We start from the raw sequence: 24305 nt of genomic DNA on the forward strand, positions 1-24305 counted from the left end.
ACACATTCCTCCTCTTGTCACACAACTCGTGTCAGAGGTTTAGTCCGAGGCCGGGCTCTACGCTCTCTCCTCCCCTCTCACCACACCTCCTCCCTGTCTCTCCTGGGTGTCTGTTGTTGAAGGAAGTTATTCTTGTTGCATCACACTTGTTTTCTCAACAGGGATATTGCAGTAGACATAGGGCGTAAATCAATGGATGACGTACACATCAGTCCAGTCGCGCCAAAGGTGCTGCCTTTCTATTACAGGATGTTCACACTTCTGGGTTCAGTACTGAAGTTCAACTCTAGTTGAACTTTAGCAAGTGTAGCTTGTTTCCGGTCAATTTATTTAGCAGTACCCACTTGCATTATAAAGTCAATTTTGGTTCTTGTTCTCATTTTTTGCATGTTTAATTAAAAGCAAAGGTGCTTTCTACTTGAGCGAGTGTCAAAATGTCAGTCGCAAGCCACAAAAGACAAAATAAATTCTGCAATTGTTTGTTTTGTGATATTCTTTTAGTTAAAAAGAAAGAAAAGATCCCCTCTTTAATGCATGAGTTAGGTTTTTGCATTAGTGATTAGTATCTGAGAAAAGGAACAGTGTGTTGGATAATGAGACCTGCTTGTATTGCACATACCTCATTGCACATATACAGTGAAGGCCTCTCAGTTGACCTCTTCACTTTCCTCAAACTTCTGGAAAGTCTTTGCAAACACTGAGTACCCCTAGCTGGTCAGGAACCAAGCGCTAGTACTTTCTGTTGAATTCTTATCCGTTGTTGAGCTTCTACAAATGCTTTGCTTTTAGCTTCGGTTTTATTGCTGTGTGTGTTATTTTGGAGCTGGACTCAGATTACCCCAGTTGTTCTTGGGGTTGCGGGTGATTTCTTGTATTGGGGGGTGCAAGGGGGAACTATGATAAATATAATATTATAACCTTAATAATGCTGGTCATGTTTTATAAAAATCACTGCAGGACAGTTTCTGTTTGTTTTTTTGATTGTTTCTGAGTCTTTGTGCAGTTTCCTAAGAAAAACCTTTATTTTGCCTTTTTAAGATGAAAAGAAAATGAGAGATATGTACAGTGATGATCAGAATATATTAAGAATTTGCTTTTGTGTTTATTCTGTTTGAAACAGACTGTTGTGAAAAAATGACTCCTGCACCTCTATCAGTCATTTCTCAATAAATATGTTTTCTGCTGTCTGCCTCTTTTCCTTCTGTCTTTCCTCCCGTGGGTCTTTTGATTTCATAACTTTACTCTTTAATTTGTGTCTGTTCAATTCTTTCACAAGGAACCACAGCAACATAAAATACATAGAGAATGAATATAATATTTCCAAAGAATCTACGCATACTGTGAAAACAAATGTAATGAATACAAAAATGTTCGCGTTTTTCTGTTAGTGGTGAACACATATTTGCCGCCATTTTGTTTCCTTTTGATTTGTGGAGGTTTTGGCAAAGCACCCATCTGGTAATTGCAGCACTTCCGTTTTCTTACGATGGCACAGCCTCACTTTGTCATGTCTTAGATGGCAAAATTAAAACGGCTGCATTTCAGTTGTGTTTGATAAAACCTTTCCACATTTTGAATAATGTAATGTTTGTTTTGTCTGATTTTTGCATGCTTATATATCATACATTTAGGATAATTTAATGGTTATTTTAAAGACTTTAAATACCTTATGAAATATATTTATAGACCATATGTACTGTATGCATTCAAGAGCCACTGTAACTGTTTCAAATAGGCAAGCTGGAGCCAATGGTGTTTTATTATGATGCTACTTTCCATGATCGTTGTTGAAAAAAAACCTTTAATGTGGGTTCTTCAAAGTAAAAGAAAACACAGCTGTCAAATACTGGAGATGCAAATAAAACCCTTGATGTGTTTATTTAATTATATTCAGTATTCATTGACCTTCAATATCTTTATAAATCCTAAACGTAATTGTCTAAAAGTAAAGACTGGAGTTATTCAAACCAAAGTGATGACCCAATGAAGTATTAAAAGTATTAAAACTGATTCTTGAAGATTTTGTAAATATGGCAAAACTTCAGAATATATTTGTGTATAAGGGAAGCATCCTACTATGCCTGGTGTTCCCTTGCACTGTTCAAATACATCTATTAAACCTTAAATGATTGTTTTAAAAGCTGTAATTGAAAGCACTAGCAGAACCTTTGGAGCATTGGAGTACATCTCAGCTAGTTTTTCCAACTCCAAACATTATCTCAAGGACAGCCAGTGCAACACACTCCTTTGTGAGATTCGACCTCACCGCAATCCATTTTATTTTACCGAACAAATGGAAAGAGTCATGACAATACACCTTTGGCTGAATAGGAAGTCGTTCATCTCGGGCCCAAAACGGCTGCCGTGGCTCTTGGTGTGAGTGTGCTGATGATGTCAGCGGTTACTGTTCTGTGACTAACCCCAAGGCTCTGTGTTGTTAAAGATGGGATATCTGGGACGATCAGAGTAACGGCATGTGTGCTTTTCCGTGCCCCAGGAGTCCCATCCCCTCGCAGCCAGCCTTCGGCTCCAGCTCCCCCCCCCACAGTAAGGTGAACAAACTCCCCTCAGTGAGCCAACTCATCAACCCCCAGCAGCGCAACTCCCTCACCCCCTCCAGCATGTCTGGAGGCCTGACTGACAGTAAGTGCCCCCCCCCCCCCCCCTCCAAAAAAGAAAACCACCCCGAACTGCCACCCCTCGCGTCCCCTCGGGGGGCTATCGCATGACACAACCAGACTGCCTGTCTGGGCATGCAGGGGGTACTGTAGTCGACCTTGGAAGCTGTAACGGGAGTGTATGAGTGGTATTCTGAGTAAAATAGCCCCTTATTCTGCCTGTTGTTATAGTATATTATGTTATAGTATATTATATAACTAATATAGCGTTGAAATATTTATTGTCTTTGAAGGGAATGTTTTTTCAAAAGTGAGTGTTCTGAAACTCCATTCAAATACCTAGCTGTGTTTGCATGTTAGGTTAAGAACAGTCTAATCACATATCTGTAATCTTACACCTTAAAGGGTTAACGCTTTGCCAGTTTTAAGTTGTATAAAATTCTTAAAGACCACCATGCTAGCACACACTGCTACTAAAAAAACTGAACCTGAAATCAAGGACTGCACTTTTCCTGATGCAGTGAATGGCAGTGACTCTTACATTCTTACATTTAAATGAAATTCTTCATTCTTATACACTGGTAGCTACTTCACCCAAACCTTCCCCCCCTGCCTCCCCCCCCGTATGGTTTGTGTTCGTAAGGTCTTGTTCCTTATAGACAGCTTTTAACGATTGGGTGTGTCTCTACAGTGACTCCGATGATGGGCACACACATCCCCATGGGGGGAGACATGAGCACGCTGAGCCCCACACACGCCCTGCAGACGCAGTTACCCATGGTCCCCTCCCACTGCACACCCCCGCCACCTTACCCCATGGACAGTAGCATCTCCAGGTACGTGCCCCCCTCCCTGCTCTATGCATTCCCTCCAGAACTACAAGCTTTGCAAAGGCTGTGAGCGATGTATTAATCTGTAAATAATAACTAGGTATTGAGCGTTTTCAGTTTCTCACAAAACACATCAATTTCTGCTTGAAATGTTTGGGAAAAGTCATATGTTAGCGTTCGAGAGAAAACTCGAGGGAAATTGGGTGTACAGGACCCAAGTGCAAAGAAAGTAAAGCTCTGTGATTAAAAATATTAAAGAGGGAATTGTTTGTCCAACTAAGTCTAATTTTTATTTTATTGTCCAGCAGTTTTAACTGTTTATTGTGAAGCGGTTCATGGGCCTTTTCCACAAAGCAGGATTACGGAGTTAGCTGGATAATTGAACTGAGTAAAATCCTGCTAGCTCACTAATCCTGCTTTGTTGAGCAGGCCTCAGCCATTGGAGAGTGCCCTGTGTGACGCATGCGTGTCGTTGTTCTTTGTAGTTTCCTGTTGAGGCTGGGCTGTTCAGCCTGCCTGGACTACTTCACAGCCCAAGGCCTGACAAACATCTACCAGATTGAGAATTATAACATGGAGGTGAGGCCTTGCCTAGCTCACACAAATCTCCAGTGTCATTAGGAAGAGGGGCCGCCGCGAGGGAGACCGGGGGACTTAACATGCTGTGTGGTGTCTGCAGGACCTGTCCAGGCTGAAGATTCCCAGCGAGTTCCAGGCCATCATCTGGAAGGGGATACTGGAGCACAGGCAAACCATGGAGTTCTCGCCGGCGCCACACATCCTGCGGGCCACCAGTGGCTCGTCCACGATGAGCGTGGGCTCCTCGGAGGCGCGGGGCGAGCGGGTCATCGACGCCGTGCGCTTCACGCTCCGCCAGACCATCTCCTTCCCCCCGCGCGACGACTGGAGTGACTTCCCCTTCGACATGGACTCCCGCCGCAACAAGCAGCAGCGCATCAAGGAGGAGGGAGAGTGAGGATGACCCCCGTGCCCCTTCCCTGCCCCTTCATCGATCCCTCCACGACCCCTCCACGATCACGCAAGACTCAACTTCGCAGTGCCTTTGCTCTGTCCCACGGTTCGGTTTTCTTGATGCAAAAAAAAAAAAAAAAAAAAAAAAAAAAAAGACAGAAAAGTTGCACTTATTTCCTTTATCGTTTTTGTTTTTTTTGTACTGGTGTTGTTTCCATTTATAAAGCCCCTTCATTTATAAAAAGGAAGGTGAGAGTCACTGGACAGTTCCTGGTTCTTTCTAATGGTGGCAATTTCTTTCACCTGACACAGGGCACTTCACTTTTTGTTATTGCTTTGAACAGACGCAACATTTCTCATCCTGTGCTTGCGTTTATCAAACAGGAATGCAAACACGTGGGAGATTTTTTGTTTTTTTTGTTTTTTTTGTTTTTTTGTTTACCATGGCTGAAAGGTTCATATAAAGGACTCTTTTAGCTTGCGCAGTGAGTTTGAACTGATCACAAGTGTCTTTCTCTGTACTACGGTGGTCTGGTTAAAACCTCTTTTCAATAGTGTAAGGGGAAATGTTGACATGAGCACTGGCTTTAGCCAGATATGATTGTAAGCGTTTGAAGTTGCATATTGTGCTGTAATTCCTCCACATAACTGTCTGAAGAAAGTGTTATTCTGCCAAGTTTCCTTTTACAAAAGTGTTGCTTTAAAATATCATTGAGTGATGGTGTTACTTGTTTTTCTTGATTAAGTACCATTACAGAATGTGCAAAGTATTGAATAACAGCCATTAGCACTCACCCTTAAAATGACAGACGATTAATGCTAATCATAGTACAGGGGGTTATACGCAAACTTCTCATTCTGGGAAAAATATAGAAAAAATTCATTTAGTGAAAAGCGGATTTATGATCTATGTAATGTTGTCATAATGCGGTCCTACTGTGCGGATTAATTACTTTGTCCCACACTAGTTCCATTATTCACGAAGCAAACTACTGCCTGTCCTCTCGATGACCCCTTCGTCCTATTTCAGATTTTCTCTTTAGTATTTGGATTGTGTGTTTGCCTGTCTGCCAAGTGACATTGGATTATGAGGCAGTACACTAAGGAATATGTGGGTGGCTGTCTTGTAATTGATGCATAATAGTATGTGTGAATTTGAGGAACTTTACTCTACGCATTGCCAGTCTTGTGTCTATGGCCAGCTAGAACAAAAAATTACTGTATATACTTTTTTTATATGAAAATGACTTAAAAGTAGACAAAGGCTTTCCCCCTAAAAAGCTTTATTTTTAAAGGAGCGTTTCAATTTTTTTAAGCTTGGATTTTTGGGGCTATTGAAAGCCAAGCACGACGGCGGTTAGACCCAAAGGATTTTGTTTTGTGCAGCGGAACTTCTCGACAAATAATTTTGAGTTAGTCTTGTGTAATTCTTTTGCATTTCAGTTGAAAATAAGTGTACCCCTTAGTGTTAAGGGATGAAAAATTTTGTTTATAAAAGAACAAGCAAGGTCTTAATGGCCTTAGTTACACAATTGTTGCATAGAGATTGAAAGAGATTTAAACATACTAGAGTCACTGCCATTAACTGCACTGGGGAACAGTGCAGTGCCCATTATTGTGAATGCAAAGTGCCGTTTTATTGTTTTATTGTTTTTCTTTGATAATGTCATTTCATTATGTGCTAGAGCATAGAGTCCTTGATTTCAAATAAAGGTTCTGGATTTTGTTTATCTACATATGTGAACAGCATTTATAGCAGTGTCATCTAGCATGGTGGACAAAATTTTGTTGGAGAGAATTTTGTTGATACTTTTTTTTTTTTTTACTTAAAAGTGTTAAATATGCTGACTGCTTCAAACAATGTAATGGTGTCATAGCCATATCTTGAATAGAAAGTTTGAACCACAATGGTCTGACATTTTGCATTCAAGATAACCTTTTTTTGTACTGGCTTTTTTGTATTATGTAATGGGGGGAAACTTATTTGTCATATTGTACAATGTCTTGTAAATATTTCACAAGTTACAGATTTATAAACATTCTTCCTTATTTTGATATAAACAAAAAAATTAAAAGTTAATTGGTTAAAGAAATATTTTGTTTGTTTGACATTTTACATTACACAGGATATGATGTAATTTTCCTTGTGCTTATAATTAGGGGGCTGTGGGCATAAAGGCCCAGCTCAGATATTCCTAAACTAGCATGGTTCGAACCAAGCAAATAGGCAACCAGGCAACAAATAAATATATTATATATCAGCCAAAAGGGTCATTTCAAGCATTTCAAGTTGTCAAGTGGGCACCTTCCTTCACCAAACCCCCATCAGGCACCCTTCACTTACTACTAGTGCACCCCATGCACAGAACAACAACAATACTACATGGACCTGCCTGGTCACTGAGGTTCTGATAACCCCACTGGCACCGTTAATGCTTGCTCAGTGCCACCATTCCCATGTGGATTTCTAAATAACCACCAGCCTTACCTGCCAACCACTTCCAGAACAATACACTGCCAATACACTAATCATCCAACTATCCTTATCTGCTAGTTTAAGACGTCCCCCAACTATCCTGCCCTCTCTTTATCCACAACCACTGACTTGCTCTTTCAGCTGCTTTGGATAGCTCTTTAACTGCTTTCCTGAGCGATCGTCCAGGACTTCACCTGACTTGGCCACAAACGTTGGTTCGCCTACTAATGTGGGTTACTCATTTCCAGTCCCTTGCCCTACTCCATCTACCACTATTATTTACACGTGCCTGATCACCGCTACTCTGCCCCTCTCATATGAAATCTGTCTTGCTTATATACTCAAAGGTGGAGTGCTGTTTACCTGGGTTGGAACATCCTCTCTACTGACATCAGAAGAGCAATCAGGAAGGTTGAATCATTGTCTACAAATATCTCTCCATCTAAAACCACGATGACCTTGTTTAACAAATACATTCAAGAACCTAAGCCCATGTGGGCTTGATATACTTGGACCTGAGTGAGTTCTGTCCTTCTCTATTTGGCCACTACATTATCAGAAAGGTTCCAAAAGGCTCCCCTGTGGGTTTCCCAATCACGTGCCATGGGGGGCCAGAGTATGCAGGTTTTCATTCCAACCCATCACTATACCAACAAATTTCACTAACCTTCAACCAGAGAGGAGGGAACTAATTAGTGAAATCAGCCAGGGTAGTGTATGGTTGGAATAAAAAAAACCTGCATAGTCTGCCCTCTATGGCACATGATTGACCACTCCTGCAATAGAGGAACCCATTCAACCTGGATTCTTTGTTGGGAATTCTTTGTTTGTTCCAAACAGAAGTTAACGTCCGTTAAAAGGTAGTTTTTTCTCTTTGTGGAAAATGCTATTATACATATAATACACTGTAAGTGCATGGGCGGCAATTGCATATCAAATACACATCATTGGATTTCTAAAAATACTTTGAAGTTTCCTAAGCTTTTGAGAGATTACTTTATAATTGCAGGCACCTCAGAACTTTTGAATATCAGGGCTTACACACCCAATGCAAGTCACACATAAATCTCCTTAGAGAGACTAAGTTAATTGAACCAGAGGTGCGCTCAACGGTTTGAAAAAGTAGTGCATGGTGAACAAAAATGGCTGCTGATGGGGGAAACACAGAGAGAACAAAAGTTGACAATGTGCCTGTTATAATACACTTTAATCAATGTAATAGTTGTTCTTACAAATCAGCTAGCATTGTTAGATCGAAGTCGCATCCATTTGTATTCAAAATGCGTTCATTGAAAAACAGTACCTGCTGCAAACATAGTTTGACACTGTCTTGAACGCATGTCTGTTGTGTGCTCGTGTGAATGTAAAGATTCCAGTTGCAACTTTTCTAACGTGAAATGATTTCTATTGTTTAACCACTAGAACAAAAATTATATGTGTAAAATCAGTGACGTGCATAAAATGCTCACACAAACACACGCACAAACACCGTCTGTTTATCAATAAAGTTTACCTGCAAAGCTATCATCAAAGGTTGAAAGCATTTTACAAAGTTGTTCTATATATTCTGAGAAATATGCACAAATGATCACTTCCATGTATTGAAAATATTCCAGAAGGTTTAGTTCCATTTAACTATAACTACATTCATAAATTACTATCAATTGGAAGATAAAGAGAAGTCGGCTTATATGATAATTGCTTCTGAAGAAAATTCAGATGTACATTTTCTAAGAACGGCCATGTTGATGTATGAAAACACAACTGCAGAGTGTATGAGTCAGTGTCTGCGTTCAGCTGCTTCCTGACGTGACCTGCAGGGAGACAGGTGGATTTTCTGCCAACTGCTTGTCACCAGGGGTTCATTCTGTTACTAGAGGTTGTGTTGTCAGTCATTGGCCCTTTATTGACAGTCTTCATGGAAAATGGTTGTAGTTACGATCAAGGGTGGGTGAAAGGCAGAATTAGCTATAACTATGGTTACTGCTTGGTTTCAATACATTCATGATGTGCTAAACACTTAATGAAGTGCAAGTCACTACAAACTAAATTTTCTTTGTAATTTATATTTTTACAATGGTTGAACTCAACAACTTGTGTTTGTAAAGAAAATTCACTCACTTTAATTCAAGGAGGAAATAATGATATTCCATAGATTTTTTAAAACATTTATTTCCACACCAATTACAAAGAAAATGAAAGTACAATATTTCAGTTTTCAGTTCACTAGAATGTCCAATAACGGAACAAAAAAAATAAGACAAAGTGGCCTTCCTCCCTTTCAAAAGTGTAAGCTAAATAAGAATTCAGTGAAGCAGTTACATAGTGGATGCATAATTACAGCAGCTCAGTAAGAAGGCATGCCCAGTGTCCATTGGATTAAAAGTATGTAACTACAACATTGCTTTGAAAATATGATTTTGAAAGGAAAGGATAACTATTAGCCACATCAAATGACAAATTCCTTGAAACAGGAATAAATTAAACATCTTTTATTAAAAAAAGTATAAAAGTAGTATTAAACACATCTATCTGAGTGCGTTCCATGGGCTCTGCTCACATCTGAGCTGAAAAGAAGGCAGTGGCCCAATAACTTATCACGTTAATAAAAGAAGAAAGTGCACAAATGACGAGTGTCTTTAATATGTGTGTCGGTATGCATGATTATGCAGGACTGGGACAAACATACAAATATTTATTTCACTATCCTGTTCACTATCCGGTCACGGTGGCTTAAATATGATCTTCAATGAATCTTCTATTAATATTGTGTTGAATTATTGACTATGTTAACCTAAATATAAACGTATTCTGTACTAAAATATTCTATATTTCTATATTTCAATAGTTACATTAAATAAAATTTTAAATAATATAACAATTGCTCAAATAATATGCTCTAACATAATAATCCCAGTTCCAACAGATGCAATATAACCTATAAATCAATTTATGAAAAATGCATATACCGCAAATTTGATATGTTTACACCTTATGCGAATGACCTGAAAACAGGAAACCCAGAGTTTGTTTTGCTTGAATGTGGGGACTATCAAGTTACATGCTGTTCTTCTCTTTGGCTTATTCACAGTGCAGTATCTACCTCACGCTGGAAAGTCCTTCACTCAGTACCAGCTCCCTCGATGTCATAAATCTATAAGACAGAGATCAGCAACTCACGGTGCTTGAAGGCCGAGAACTGCTGGTTTTCCACCCTCTCTTTACCTGGGAGTCAGATGTAAAAACAGTCTGGCCAATAAGTTGCACTAATTACCTGGGAGAAAAGAAACCCAGGGCTGAATTTGGATTTGAGGGGGGCCAGAGTTGATGATCCCTGCTATAAGACACGGCTGAACCCTCCTGTCGGAGAGCCGGCACAACGGTCAACACCGAGGAACGTATACCCGTCCCCGCAATTTCACTGGCGGCACTGTGAAGGAAGACGTTTCCAAACACGCAGAGGAGCAAAGAAACAAAATGGAGGTGAACTCAAGTACTGGTATAGGTAGCACACGGAGATGTCACACTCTTTAACACAGACAAAAAAAAAAAGAAAAACCAGCACTTCAAACAGTAGAAAAATAAAACTGTTCTGATAAAATCGACTTTGTTAAATAAATAGATAAACATTTTAAATTGCCGCTTCCTCTTCCCTGAAACTACAGCTCGTCTTTGGGGTTGATGTTGAGTTCATGGCCCCACTGATGCTGGTTATTTAGTGACTCAATCACCTCATCTGCCTGGAGCCTCTCCTGCAATGAAAGGGAGAAGATGAGTGCCTGTTTTTCTGTATATATTCACAGCAATGTAATTTTAAAAAATCCCAAAATTGCTAAAAATTTGTAGGGGAGATCAGTGACATGGGATCGATTGTTACGCAATGTTTTCTGAGCACGAAATTGACAGGAAACTGGTCCATCGAAACACGAGGTGAAAGAGGACGTGTATGGGGGTGTGCAATGTGATTTATAGCAGACTAGCTTGTTTCTGATTGGGGTGACAATGGACCCCACATCACAACAGACCCCAATCTCCCCTATATTTGGCCATTTATTGTCACACGGTGCAAAATATTACATGTATTTCATTGCATTTCATTATATTCCATTTCCATGAAAGATGGAACCATTAAAAGCAGGCTTTTACAAGTTGACATGACACACAATGATTCCATTAGTGTTTATTTATGCAAATGTATCTTGATATTGTGTGCATTAAAAGTACCAAGCCACCTTTATAACCTCATAAGTCTGCATAACTAGAATAAGTGTGCATTGGGCTAATGGAAACAACTGTGATTTGCACACAACTCTGTTCTTTGGCTACATTCAAAATATTCCATTCTATCAGAAAAACAATATCTTTAGTGCAGCACTGACTGAAAAATATGCAAAAAAACAAACATCAACTCTAAAATTCATTCTACTTATTCATACAAACACGCCCCTATAAAAACACAGGAAGCAGCTGCATTGTATGAGCCGTTGTGAACTCACCAGCTCTCTGAAGAGGGGATCGAGAGTGAACCAGAGGGCCACGGCACACCTCTGTCCAAGGGTCACCGCTCGGACGCCGTGGGGGTTCTCTCCTCCGGACGAAAAGCCCACCATCCGCCCGCATCTGGGCTTCACTGATGCCTAAAAGGGACACATGAAAGTTATTGCAAGCAAAATCAAATCAAATCTTAGTTTTGAAAGTGAATCGTTAGATGCACCATCGGAAAGCTGAGGTTCACATACATTCGGTGACCACTTTATTTGGTATTTATTGGAATTATTTTTTAAACTTATTGGTCTTCTGCAACTGTAGCCTATCCACTTAGAGGTTTGACGCTGGTATACAGGTCTACCTAATAAGTTGCTCACTGAGTGTATTTCATACTGTACAATATTTTATGCCAGATACATACTTTTCAAATGTATTCTTTGCACACTGTACCGATGGATGCCTTTGTAAAATGTCTACTACACAACAATACCACTTCAGTGGCAGAACTGCCCAGAAGGTTGAGCATAAAACCACCATCAAAGCAAATACAAGTTTGTCATTCCCAGGGTCTGAACCTGAGGTAGTATCTTCAAGTCATATTAACATCAATCATGACCAATACTTTTGTTTCCAGGGTAATTTTGTTTTTCTTTTCCTATTGAGAAAAATAAGACTCACTGTGACTGTTTTTGCATCCATTTCTGTGAAAATGAACTCCCCTCCTTCAAAATCTCCATTCAGATACAAGAGCGCACTGAAAGAGATGACATTGAGTTAGACATGATATAAGGATCTAGAACATTCTCTGTCACACCTTGAGCAGTGACTATAAAGTAAGGCATCAATGGAAAACACAATTGACCTTTGAATTTGAGACACAGCAGTCCAAATATTTGGAAGCTTGGATCTAGTGAACTGAACAACAAAAGTAATGCATGAAGAACCAGGATGACCTCAGTCAGATCAACTCACAGTATAAATCATTTGAAGATGCTATATAATACTTTATAATTACTGTTTACATGATGTTTAGTACCATTATGAAGGTTACTTCATGACAAAAATAATTCAGACTACAGTTATGAAGTAACCAATAATAACCGTAGGAAATACCTTCATAATAGTACTATGAAGTAAACAGTAATTATAAAGTATTATGATTCTAAATGTAGTATTGCAGATGATTCACCAAGATTACTACCCAGAGAAAGGTTATGGAAAGAGATGTATTAACAGCAGTCTGATGCTTGAGTTATCATGGCTACAAAGCAGGCAAAGCAGCAGGTATCTCACCTGTAGTCTCGGTAGGTGTAGGCAGGTGGCTCTTTCCAGCACTCATTGGCCTCTGGGTCCAGGAGGCAGTTGTCAGCGTGGATGGGGTGGCTGAGGTCACTTCTAACACCCGGTTGACCTATACCAGTAGAAATATGAATAAACCTCATAATGAAGATTTGTGTCTCCTGAAGTGAAGCTAGTATGAAGATACCTATGTCACATAAATGGTAAATGTTTGGCCTGTATATAGCGCATCTATCCAAAGCACTGTACAACTGATGATTCTCATTCACCCGTTCATACACACACTCACACATTAATGGCGATTGGCTGCCATGCAAGGCACCAACCAGCTCGTCAGGAGCAATTGAGGGTTAGGTGCCTCGCTCAGGGACACTTCGAACTGGCAACCCTCCACCTGCTAGACGACTGCTCTTACCCCACATACCTCTCATTGCTCACTAAACCACTCTATACTGTTGTACTGGTGTGTCCAATCTTATCCATAAAGGTGCCAGTGTGGGTGCAGGTTTTTAATTTACCCCAACACTTCCAGGGTCTGATCTAGGGGAGGGGCCAGTGCCTTCCAAAATGTTTGTTGTGCCCCCCCCAAATCCCCCCAAATCATGCACAGCGGTCTGACCCTTCTCCAAATTACAGAAATATTAAAAGGAAAACTTCCCAACTTTCAATTAGGAATTCTAAATCAAAATTAGGAATTCAATATCAAAGCCTGTAAAAAGTGGTCTATAGGCATGTCAAACATGTGCAGAGAATGTTGTCTATTGCAAACACTATTAATTAAATTATTTGTGGTAGGCTACTTCAGTATTCAGTGTGTTACCCTACTTGCCAATGAATTAGCATGATCGTCGGCACGCTTGTTAATCAAGGAAAATGAATGAAAACAGGATGAGCTCAATGATCAGTTTACAGGAAAGGTTTGTGCCCAATTCTCAGCTCACCCACTACCGCGGCTGTAGTGTGTACTGGGCTTATTCCTGCAATGTAAGTGAATGGCCAACAGAGGGAAATGTAGGTACAGGAAGACTCACCAGCGATAGCTGTCCTGCACACCAGGTGAGTGTAGGAGAAGTGTAGGGTAGAGTTGAGCATGAAGTAGGACTCGATGATCCGCCGGGCCTTCTCGCTGACGTCGTAGAACATGCGCGCGCTTTTCAGCGGGATTCGACCCTCGAAGCCATACTGCAACCAGCGACACGGGATCACCGTTACCGACGGCTTCTCAGACATACACTCATGAGCACTTTATTAGGTATTTCTAGACTTATTTTGTAGACTTTTTGGTTTTCTGCCGCTGTAGCCTATCCACTTAAGAGGTTTGATGCGTTGTGTGTTCAGAGATGCTCCTCTGCATACTACTGTTGTAATGTGTGGATATTCAAACCACCCTGGCAACCAACAACCATTCCACAGTCAAAGCCACTTAGATTTCTTCCCCATTCTGAGGTTTGGTCTGATAAACAGCTGAACCTCTTGACCACATCTGCATTCTTTTATGCATTTATTTGCTGCCACATGATTGGCTGATTAGATATTTGGATTAAGAAGCTGGTGTACCTAATAAAGTGCTCACTGAATGTCCCCCACGGACAGGTACTGCATGCATTAACAGGGTCATATATTTCTATATTTCTGAATTAAGGTGTGAAGGAATGCTGTACCTGCAAGGTCTTCAATACCGTCGCACCCTCAAATTTCTCATTGGGCGTGTGGGGGGACGTCTTTCCTCGATACCCATCGCCTCCCATCATGACGACCTGTCAGGGAGTCAATCACAGTACAAACTCACTGCCTAGGGCAGCCTTCAGTCATTCATTCTTCCCTTTCCTTATTCATTTTACAGAACTGTTAATGTTATATTCCGCAGCAAAATGTGGGACAAAATTACACGCACACTACTGCTTCATGTCTCTGAAAAACCATCAATTCTCACCATACTTGAGATGGTCGACTACTTAGGTAGGCGCTAACACTTTTACTGAATCAGTCTATTATCCGTAGGACTAAAATTAATTTAGATAAAAAATTTAGATAAAAATTATGGTGGCATCACAACATAAATAAACAAAACCACAAACTGTCCAACCCCACTGCTTCATGTCCCTGAAAAACCATCAATTCTCACTGTATTTGAGATGGCCAACTCTACTTAGGTATGTGCTAACTGCTAAATCAGTCCGTACGACAAAAGGCATTAGGATAAAGGTTATGGTGGCATTACAACATAAATAAACAAAACCACAAGCTGCCCAAACCATGAATGTTCAACGGCGATGGGAACTCACGTGGGCCAAATTTTCCAGCTCCGAGCACTCGTCTTCAGTGATGACGTCGTCGAAAAGCACCCTCTGCGTTCCGTTAAGGGTCTCCGAGTTCAGGACCAGCCGAACACTATCGTACAGCAGCGGCCCTCCTATGCGCAGACCGAAAAGGGCAGGCTCCCATAAGCTCTCCATGACAACAAGTCTTATACACAGAGAGACATTGTGGGAAACGCAGTGTGCAGGCAGTTTCACAATATGCCCGCAGGAATGTGAATAAAGCACCGGGTCAGAGATACAGTAAGTGCCTCCCTGGTTTCGGAGGAGGAAGGGGACCTACCCTCTCTCAGCTCCTTCACCTCCTCCACCGTTACATTCTTCTTCTCTGATATGGGGACATACTCCATCCAGCCGTCTGTGCCTGAAGGGATTCTGGGTACAGATAGAAACACAAAGTCACCAGCCAGTAAAACTAAGAGCTTAAGGGATAGCTTGCTATGACACCATAGCACTGTTAACAATGGCATTCAGTAAATCTTTTTATTGTTTTCATCATTTGTAGATGCAGTGTTTAAATTGGGTTTACCAAATAAATAAAATAATAAATGTATGGACCAACAGTAAATAAAGAAAACTTCCTGAACGGCTACTATGAACATAATGGCAATAACATTTTCATTTTTTTCTCCCTGCATGTTAATAAGGTGTGAAAATTGTTCAAATTGTGTTATTGTCTATTATTTTATGCCATTACATTTGTCTACCAGCAGGTGTCAGTATAAACTAAGTAATTTAAAGGCAGGTGCCTATTGGAACAGGGAGAAGAACTGCCATTGCAAATATTTAGGGTTCTGATTTAGATAAATATTAATTTATAAGTAACTCCACTTGAAAGACTGTGCGATGTAAATCAATAAAGGAAACCGTTAACTTACCTGTTAACATCTTCTCTTCCACCTGAGCTGCTCCAATAGTTCTACAACAACAGATACATATTATCCTTTATTTTATTTTCATTACCTTTAATCTCTAGCAATTCTGACAGAATTTATATTTGTACTTATTAAACTCTTATTGGTTCATCATAACACATGTCCATGTACATGCTTAGATCACCTTATTTAATCTAAATATAAGCACTGGCAACATGAGCATGAAGAACCAAAATTAATATTGAGAATCGCTAACTGCAGTTGCAATAACAGTTATATTCCACACGAGGGTGCTGTGAGCAGAAGATTTGGTTCCCTTTGACGTTGCCAGTCCAGGCACCTGCCCCTCTCCTCTGTCCTTCTCACATCTCACATTCTTTCCCATGCAACATACTCTTCAAACACAACTAATCCCACTTACAACTGATTTAAAAGTCACTTTCTTTTGTTATTCTTTTGTTATTCTTTTTTGTGACACACACAAAACAAATGATCAAACAAAAAGCCCAGGTTGGCTTGTGGTGGTAATCCGAAACTCTGAGCTACCTGAGCCAAGCCCATCTCCAAAGCTAACGCGTAACGTTGTCAACGTGTTCCCCTAACATTGAAGCAATGTTTCTGCAGCGCAAGCTGGGCTTGCTCCCTTGGGAAACTGTCCTGTTTTCCAGTGCGCTGCAACCATGTCTGCAAGTGCTGAAAAGGCCCATTTGCCCTGTAAATGCTCATCTCCCTTCAATTGGTTGATACTCACCCCCTCGGTGTATTCAATTCCTAAGTTTTCACTGCCCACATGGAGGAGGTCCACTTCGTGCTGGTGACGTTTGAAGTACCGTTCAGCCTCCTGCGGACGCACAAACATGTGGCAGCCATGTTATTCTACATGCTGGCTGCTGACCAAAAAGCTGTCTTTGGCCCTGCCATCATGTGTGACTCCATTGGGGAGGGGTACTGATTGCATATTGTTGTTGTATTGTTTGGTATAATGATGACTGTATATTTGGATCTATGAGCGATTTCAAGGACTGCAGATGGAAATGAGCTCGTAGCTAAATCTGGTACAATGCATCTCTTTTCCTTGTGTGAGATTAATGTTTGCATATGGTCCCTAACAAATTAATGTAATTAACTAAAACTTAAATTAATCAGCCAGACAAGTCAGGTGGATTTCGATATAATTCTATCATTCCTTATGTCACTTTATTAGGCACCCATCTTGCATCTTGTCTGTGCAGCAGCACCCCCCCCCCCCCCCCGACTGACCTCCCCCCAGCTCTAAAATGGCTGGTGTCATCTTTGATCTTAGGCCTGTGAAGGTGTGACCTTGCTAAATGTGCCGTGCCTGAGCCCTGTTGTGAGAGCGGGTGGAGTGAGGTACTCTCTCTCTGGGTATCCTGCGGCAGCACTTTATTGGTTGTTCCTGACACCGGTTTAAGGGATTGTTGTAACTGGAGCGAGGCCCATCCCTCTGTGTAAGAAACGGGCCTCTGCTGGACCTCACTCGCGATCGGGACGAGGCAGCGTTCGTGAATGTTATGAAACCGGAGCCGCCAGTAGCGGCCACAGCCACAGAACTCAGAAAATGTGAACGCTTCCCACATTATTCCAGTAAGTTCTACGGCAGCACGGAACACGTGTTTTTACAATGTTTTGTATTCCCTAAAATTGATTAATTCCTTCGGGGAGTGCTCGACAACGGTGTGTAAGTGAGCTGCTGTTGTCCTCAGGGGGGAGGACCGGGGAGACATGACCGGGCACGCAAATGCGAAGCACGGACAGCGAGCTCTAAGCCCAGGCCGTCTCGGGTGTCTAACACCACCGCTGCCCTGTTGCATCACTGGAAAAATTCTTGTCATTTCAATGCTGTGCCGGCATTATAGGAATTATAGGAGGGGGTCCTTTTCCTGCCTGACTGTATTTATCATAAAAACGTCTTAACAACTTTGAGTTATGTCAAGGCTCCAACATAGTTTGTGGGGGCCAGACCAAGAGGGACACAACATAGTTATGACACATCCTTGCGGTTTGGTATAAACTGTGCTGTCAGTTATTTACATACTTAAACTTGACAAACGATAGTTGACATTTGAAAATATACATTCACCACAATTTATGGTTTTAACAAAACATAACATCATTTATAATGTGTCCTTAATGAAAATATATGCACAGCATATATTACTGTTGAAAGTCTAGACAGGTATTAAACATATGCAACTAACTGGTAAAAATAAGCTAAGCATGAACTGGGTAGTTACACCACAAACTATTGTATCGGGCAAGGAGGGCTGTATCTGTTTCAGGATTTCATGCTAAATTCTGCTCTTAATTAATTAATTAACTAATAATTTAGTAATTTATATTTTAGCTACATTTTTGATGTTCATGAATGACAGTTGAAGACCATTCCTGCATCACAACATGAAACAACTTATTCTGGTCAAATCTATGATTAAACCAGCATATGAGTATTTAACCAATTAGCTAATTTGGCCAGTGTAATTGGTGACAACAAAAAACTGGCATTCAAATCAAGGCAAGTGGTTTCTCTAGAAACGTTTACTGCTCGACCATTGATCTTTAACAGTACTCTGTGACCATTTCCATTGTCCACTAAACTACATTTACATTCAGCGATCAATTACTGGAGACCAGTACAGTATCCTTGCGCAACAATGACTTACAATACTACATAATTAGCACAATAGCATGGCAAAGTTACGTAAGTGTTCTGAAGTGTGAACCCTCAAGGCATTTCTGTTCACAGCTGTACTTTCAACTCTCTCACCTCCCGTGGTTTGACCTCCTGCCCGAGCACCTCCCTGTAGTAGTCTACATTCTCCGTCATGAACTCCTCTCCTTCATGGAATAGCAGGTATGACTGGGCGCACTCAATGGCCTCCTGAATCATGTTCACTGGAAAGTAAGGCCACACAGCTGTTGAAAACGCATCAGTCCAATGGAAGAGTGTTATTAAAGGCACAATCTCTCTATAAATCATGGGTCCCTCCTTATCCAATCACTTTCCTACTCCTTCTCACATTCTCTCATTTTACTGATTTTACTAACACTGTGCTACATCAAGTCCCTTTGCTGGTACCATTTCGCATCATGGAATGCACCTACCAAATGTCACATTCACATTGTCTTAACTAGGAGACACCTATGAACAAAAACAAAATAACAAAGTACTCAAATTACAGCCAGTTTGAAATTCCTGGATGGTGAGTTGTGGAGAGTGGAGATAATTCAACTGAGATAATGGAAACTAAATTAAAGCCCAAAAAAAGGTAAAAAGCTATTTTAGCAGGCAGCTTTGAGCAGCGGCCTGGCCAAAGACGGAGCCAAGGAAGCACGTTGACTTCATCGCAATCCCGCGCCACATGCGGTCCCCCCCCCGCCCCCCCTGACATGCTTTACTGCCTTGTAAATCCGCTCGACCCCTAACGCGGAGCGGTGGAAACACTTATGCGCTCGCTCCATCTGCGTTATTTCCGCGGTCGTAAACAATCAGGGGCCTCGTAAAAATAAAATGTTATTAACGGTTCATTTTTAAACAGTTTATCTCAGAGCCGACTGGCTGTTGCAGGAAGAGACCTGACATAAAAATACCAAAAAGAGTTCCAGGAAGCCTCACTACATTTTTTTTAAAGGTCGGAGGTTAAACCAATACATTGAAATTCACTGTACAGGTACAAGCTCATAGAAATAAATGTAACGGTCTTCACTGTGGGAAGACCGTGAAGTGTGAATAACTCATTTTAAATGTAATTACTGACTCCAGCTATTTTTCCACAGAGCCTTTTAGATTAGCATCTGTTTCTTTTAGTTAAGAAACTACAAATCACTCTATGGAATGAGTTCAGAATTTAGGTAGGCCAGAGTAATCCACTTTGTCTGATTGTCCACATGAGTGTATTTGTGGAGATGGAGTATAATTTGGGGAGAGCACCTCTCATTCATTTGTTTCTGTACTATACAAATGTCCGTCTGCCCTTCAAAAGCCAGAGTCTGTTTGCAATTTCATAGTATGCACTCCAACCCCCTCTCTCCCAGGTAATGTTAAATGACCCAGTAGGCATTCATTCATGTTTGATATGATCAAACTCAAAAAAAGAATTTGATTCATTGTAATTCCTGTTCTTCTCATTACCATCTGAGTGTTTTTCAAGCTTTCCATGCCCATATTGTTCAGTAAGTAGCAGACCGGTCAGTTTAATACCTTTGAAGTAGGCAAACTGCAGGTAGTCGTAGTGAAGAGGTAGGTAGTTCTCCATTGGGGAGAGACGGCCAGGGCGTGTGGCCAGGTCTCTCACACACTCGTGTTCACAGTGCAGCACCTGCGTGAAATGATCTGAAATACACAAGGCGAGGCAGTCCATCACACCACACATTAAACTATACAGAGGAGACCATAGTGCAGACAGCAAACTCCTCACATTCACTGAACCGAGAAACCAACTGAATGTTCCGTGCCCACTTTTGCACAAACACATCAGTGCAAGGCTTATTAAGCATACACAGGAAGAGGTTGTTTGCCGACAGTGCCATGTTTAAACCGAATTTACACTTAGCACAAGCCAAACCCTTCACACACAGATGCTGCTATGCTAGGATGTGCACAGATCGGGCTGATAATTTACTTGTTTGTTCAGGGAACAGACTGTTCTGTGCAACTTACTTTTTCAGTAAACTGACCACAGACTGACTTTGAATGATATGTCTGTTTTCAATATGTATGTTTTTCATGACTGGAAATTGACTAAATTGTCTTTTTTAACTTTCGGCCATTTTAAATATAGCATGATTTGTAAGTCGCAAGGAGCAGAAAACATGGTACTATTGTATAACAGAAAAGACAACTTAATCCACACCACAAACAGTATTAGTACACCACAAAGTATTTTGCATCAATGCATGTTAGAAGCTTATTTTAATAAATTTCCATATAGGCTTATACAATGGTTCTTTTCTTGGGTTCATTACAAAGTGGAAAACATGTTTTGCCATGTTTTCCAAAATGCTTTCCAAGATATATTTGATTATGGTCAATTTATTGTTCTGTATTTAGCTTTAAAAGATTATAATCACTGGGCTTAAAACATAGATTTGTATGTGACCAAAAAACTGTCAGATGTGAGAGACAGAGAGAGACCACTGTAAATGTATTCCCATTAGAACCGTTTAACTGTTTCTCAAAGAAGTTGCTCATCAGACACCACAGGCCATGGCTGGCAAAGTATCTTAACAAAATCATGAAAAGCAATACAGCCATTCCCATGCATAATGTAGTCATTCAGTGTGATCATCAGAATTGGTATTGCCTGACTACAGATAACACCATTATGAAACACAACCTCTACTTTGGAAGGTTTGAGGCCAACAGCCAAATCTCTTTAAGATTTTAAAGGACAAAAAACATTTACTATAAGAACGTCGGGCCAGTCTGAGCTACAGCAGAATACTGGTATATAATTTAGTAATTAATACTTTATAGCTGATTTAATTCGTTTCCAATCATGGAAACCCCCAGGAGAGTTTCACATAGTTCCCATCTTATATTGGACTGGCCCGAAAAATCTCTAAGAACTGAGGAAAATATATTTTTCCTTCCACTGAGGAAGCAATAAAATTGATTTAATTTTTTTTGTTTCATTCTTCCAAAGAGAGGGTTTCAAAACAACCCTTCAGGCTGGGAATGGAGCCATTTTGGAAACAGTGGTGTGGACTGAAGTTACCAAGGACTTCTGCAAGGCATGCTATCAAGATAATCACTAAGGAATTACCCCAGCTGCCAAAAAATGAACTCGGAATCTCCCCACCACACAAGAAATACAAACAAGAAAAAAGGACAGCACGTTCTCCAATCAATTATACTGAAACTGTCTTCACATGTTTTCCATCATTCTCAAATAGCACTTAATATTCAAATTCTTGACTTGAGGACTTCTTAGTTGACACAGCATAGACATCTGCTCAAAAATGCATTACTAACAATGCGGTTTACCTTAACTGGTAAAGGAAATTAGCGACGAGCCAAAATAAAATGCCCAAAACCGTTTCCATAGTGGGCAAGTTGGCTTCCATTGTTTACGAAAAGAAATCTGCGCATGTTGGAGCTATGCTCCTTGTCAGTAATTTATTTTGGAGTGAACAAAAACTCCATGAGCATACCCGACTGTCAGAATCTCCTGCAAATAAGAAACAGCCTGCTTTCCCAGTAAGGCAATGGAACTTGTCAATGGCATCAACGCATTTCTCAAGTTCTCCCTTGGCTGACACAGTCCTCCTGCGCCCTTTCGGAGGGTTTGTCATTTACAGATGGAAATCCACTTCCAGCTGCGCTACTGTAACCTCTCAACAATAACCAGCTCTGTCAATATGGGTGTATAAATCTCCGAAGATAAAATAGTTCATAAACCGTACAAACATAGGCCTCCAAGGACCGCTACTGCAGAGTGGTAATTGGCAGTGCATTTTGGGTAATGACAGATGCCAAGATAAATTACAACCACTTCCAAAAGTCCAGATAAAACACGCTGGCTCGTGGGTCCATTACTGACCGTAACTAACTGACCGCATCCAGTTCCTGTCACTCTGTGTTCCTTATGACTGCTTTTACAAGTGAGATGCCTTACAATGGAAGAGAGGTGAGATTGTTTTATGGCTCGCATCTCTCCACGGCGACCCTCATTCTGGCACGGGCCAAGACTTCTGTCTCTGGCATTGGGCTCTGGAAACTATTACAGAGTCATGCGGGGCCTGTTTGGCCCTTGTGCCGGCCGCTGGCTACTCAATGCACCGCTACACTCCTGCATAGCTAGGAAAATTCTCACGCAAGCATCATCACACGGAATCGCAATCGCATTCACAGGCTCCGAGCCTGGAAATCTAATAGAGATGTAATGCGGTCTCAAAAGACCAGTAAAAGTGCTTTGCTTGCATTCTCTATAGCATGCATACCTCAATTCTAATTTATATCTAGAAGAGCGCAGGCAAGTATGGTTGTCAGTTGTCTGCTGAATATCTGTCCGATATTCTTTCCTTAAAATGCAATATTAAATGGCAATGCCGTCAACCAGTATATAGGTACACGTCTATCAGGACTGTTAAGTGTGATGACATGATGTCGTCTCTTGGTGCTCACATGCAGACATAGTCAAGAGGAGGTGACAAGAAGGTGACAGTAACTCAAATAACCCCAAGAGAGTCATCTCTGAACACACAACATGTTGAACCTGGAAGTGGGTGGGCTACAGCAGCAGGCCAATAAGAGTAAAAAATACCTACAAATTCATGTGATTATCTAATCAGCCAATCGTGTGGCAGCAGTGCAATGCATAAAATCATGCAGATACAGGTCAGGAGTTTCAGTTAGTGTTCACATCAACCATCAAATTGGGGAAAAAATGTGATCTCAGTGATTTCGACCATGGCATGTTTGTTGGTGCCAGACAGGCTGGTTTGAATATCTCAGAAACGGCTGATCTCCTGGGATTTTCACAGACAACAGTCTCAAGAGTATACTCAGTTCTGCGGGCAGAAATGCATTGTTAATGACAGTGGTAAGAAGAAAAGTGCTAGACTGGTCAAAGCTGACAAGAAGGTGACAGTAATGCAAATAACCACACATTACAACAGTGGTATGCAGAAGAGCATCTCTGAACACACAATGCATCAAACCTCTAAGTACATAGGCTACAGCAGCAGAAGACTAAAGTCTAAAAATAAGTCTAATAAATACCTAATAAAGTGCTCACTGAGTGTATATACAGTATATATCCTAATACTTTCCTTTCCTTCAATTTTCAGAGATAACTTTTCTCAGACTACTCTACGCTATTTATTTCATTTTTGTCTCCTCTATGCAGTTTTTCATGAAGGAACAGCAGCAGAATAGGCCAGTATTTAACAGTAAAAAATGACTCATCATTTACTTAACAAAGAACACTGTCTTTTTGATTTTTAATTTAGCTTGTTTTTAATGCTTAAAATTTATGGTGAAAATATGACAAAACAGGTCGTAATAAATGTATCCACATATGAATTGGAAACAGTGGTCATGGTAATATTTACAACATTAAAAGAAAAATAGTTACTCTATATATCATACATGTCATGTTCTCAGTCCAAGAAGCACATAATTCTTTCCCATTGGCCAGATTTTGGGTTTTAGTGAAAATGTGCTCGTGATTTATCAGAAATTCTGCTTTAAATGATGGAAACCGAACCACCATTTCTGACAGAGTTATTGTACATCCCTTCAGCCAAAGTAAGCCGCTCAGTAATTTTGTTTTAGCCTGCCAAAATGAAAAGCAAATCTAGGCCGCTGTCAAAACTTTCACTTTTCAGCCATTTTGGAACATCCCTGTGTCAGTATTCCAACAAAGTGCCCCAGTCAGCGCTGACAATTCCCAGTGAGAACCTGCATA

General features: G+C 40.7%; 2 protein-coding genes across 10 annotated transcripts in view; one reads left to right on the forward strand and one right to left on the reverse strand.

The window, feature by feature from the left end:
• Positions 1 to 6513, forward strand: part of tp63 (tumor protein p63) — a 62703-nt gene extending 56190 nt beyond the window's left edge. For 5 of the 9 annotated variants that reach the window (XM_061238501.1, XM_061238502.1, XM_061238505.1 and 2 more), the window contains 4 exons: positions 2444 to 2643; positions 3310 to 3454; positions 3934 to 4027; positions 4128 to 6513. In XM_061238501.1, the coding sequence (XP_061094485.1) occupies positions 2444 to 2643; positions 3310 to 3454; positions 3934 to 4027; positions 4128 to 4424 (736 nt within the window). In that variant the 3' untranslated portion in view covers positions 4425 to 6513. The remainder of the gene's footprint in view (positions 1 to 2443; positions 2644 to 3309; positions 3455 to 3933; positions 4028 to 4127) is intronic. The other 4 variants (XM_061238503.1, XM_061238504.1, XM_061238507.1 and 1 more) reach the window with 1 other exon arrangement.
• Positions 6514 to 9048: 2535 nt separating this feature from the next.
• The window catches only part of p3h2 (prolyl 3-hydroxylase 2), a 64616-nt gene continuing 49359 nt past the window's right edge, over positions 9049 to 24305 (reverse strand). The window contains exons 4-15 of the mRNA XM_061238704.1: positions 20096 to 20227; positions 18662 to 18789; positions 16628 to 16717; positions 15880 to 15920; positions 15285 to 15376; positions 14969 to 15096; positions 14345 to 14440; positions 13715 to 13865; positions 12678 to 12795; positions 12063 to 12138; positions 11393 to 11533; positions 9049 to 10648 (exon numbers count right to left, since the gene is read on the reverse strand). Of these exons, the coding sequence (XP_061094688.1) occupies positions 10556 to 10648; positions 11393 to 11533; positions 12063 to 12138; positions 12678 to 12795; positions 13715 to 13865; positions 14345 to 14440; positions 14969 to 15096; positions 15285 to 15376; positions 15880 to 15920; positions 16628 to 16717; positions 18662 to 18789; positions 20096 to 20227 (1286 nt within the window). The 3' untranslated portion in view covers positions 9049 to 10555. The remainder of the gene's footprint in view (positions 10649 to 11392; positions 11534 to 12062; positions 12139 to 12677; positions 12796 to 13714; positions 13866 to 14344; positions 14441 to 14968; positions 15097 to 15284; positions 15377 to 15879; positions 15921 to 16627; positions 16718 to 18661; positions 18790 to 20095; positions 20228 to 24305) is intronic.

Source organism: Conger conger, chromosome 4, assembly GCF_963514075.1.
Source record: "Conger conger chromosome 4, fConCon1.1, whole genome shotgun sequence".
Taxonomy (NCBI): domain Eukaryota; kingdom Metazoa; phylum Chordata; class Actinopteri; order Anguilliformes; family Congridae; genus Conger; species Conger conger.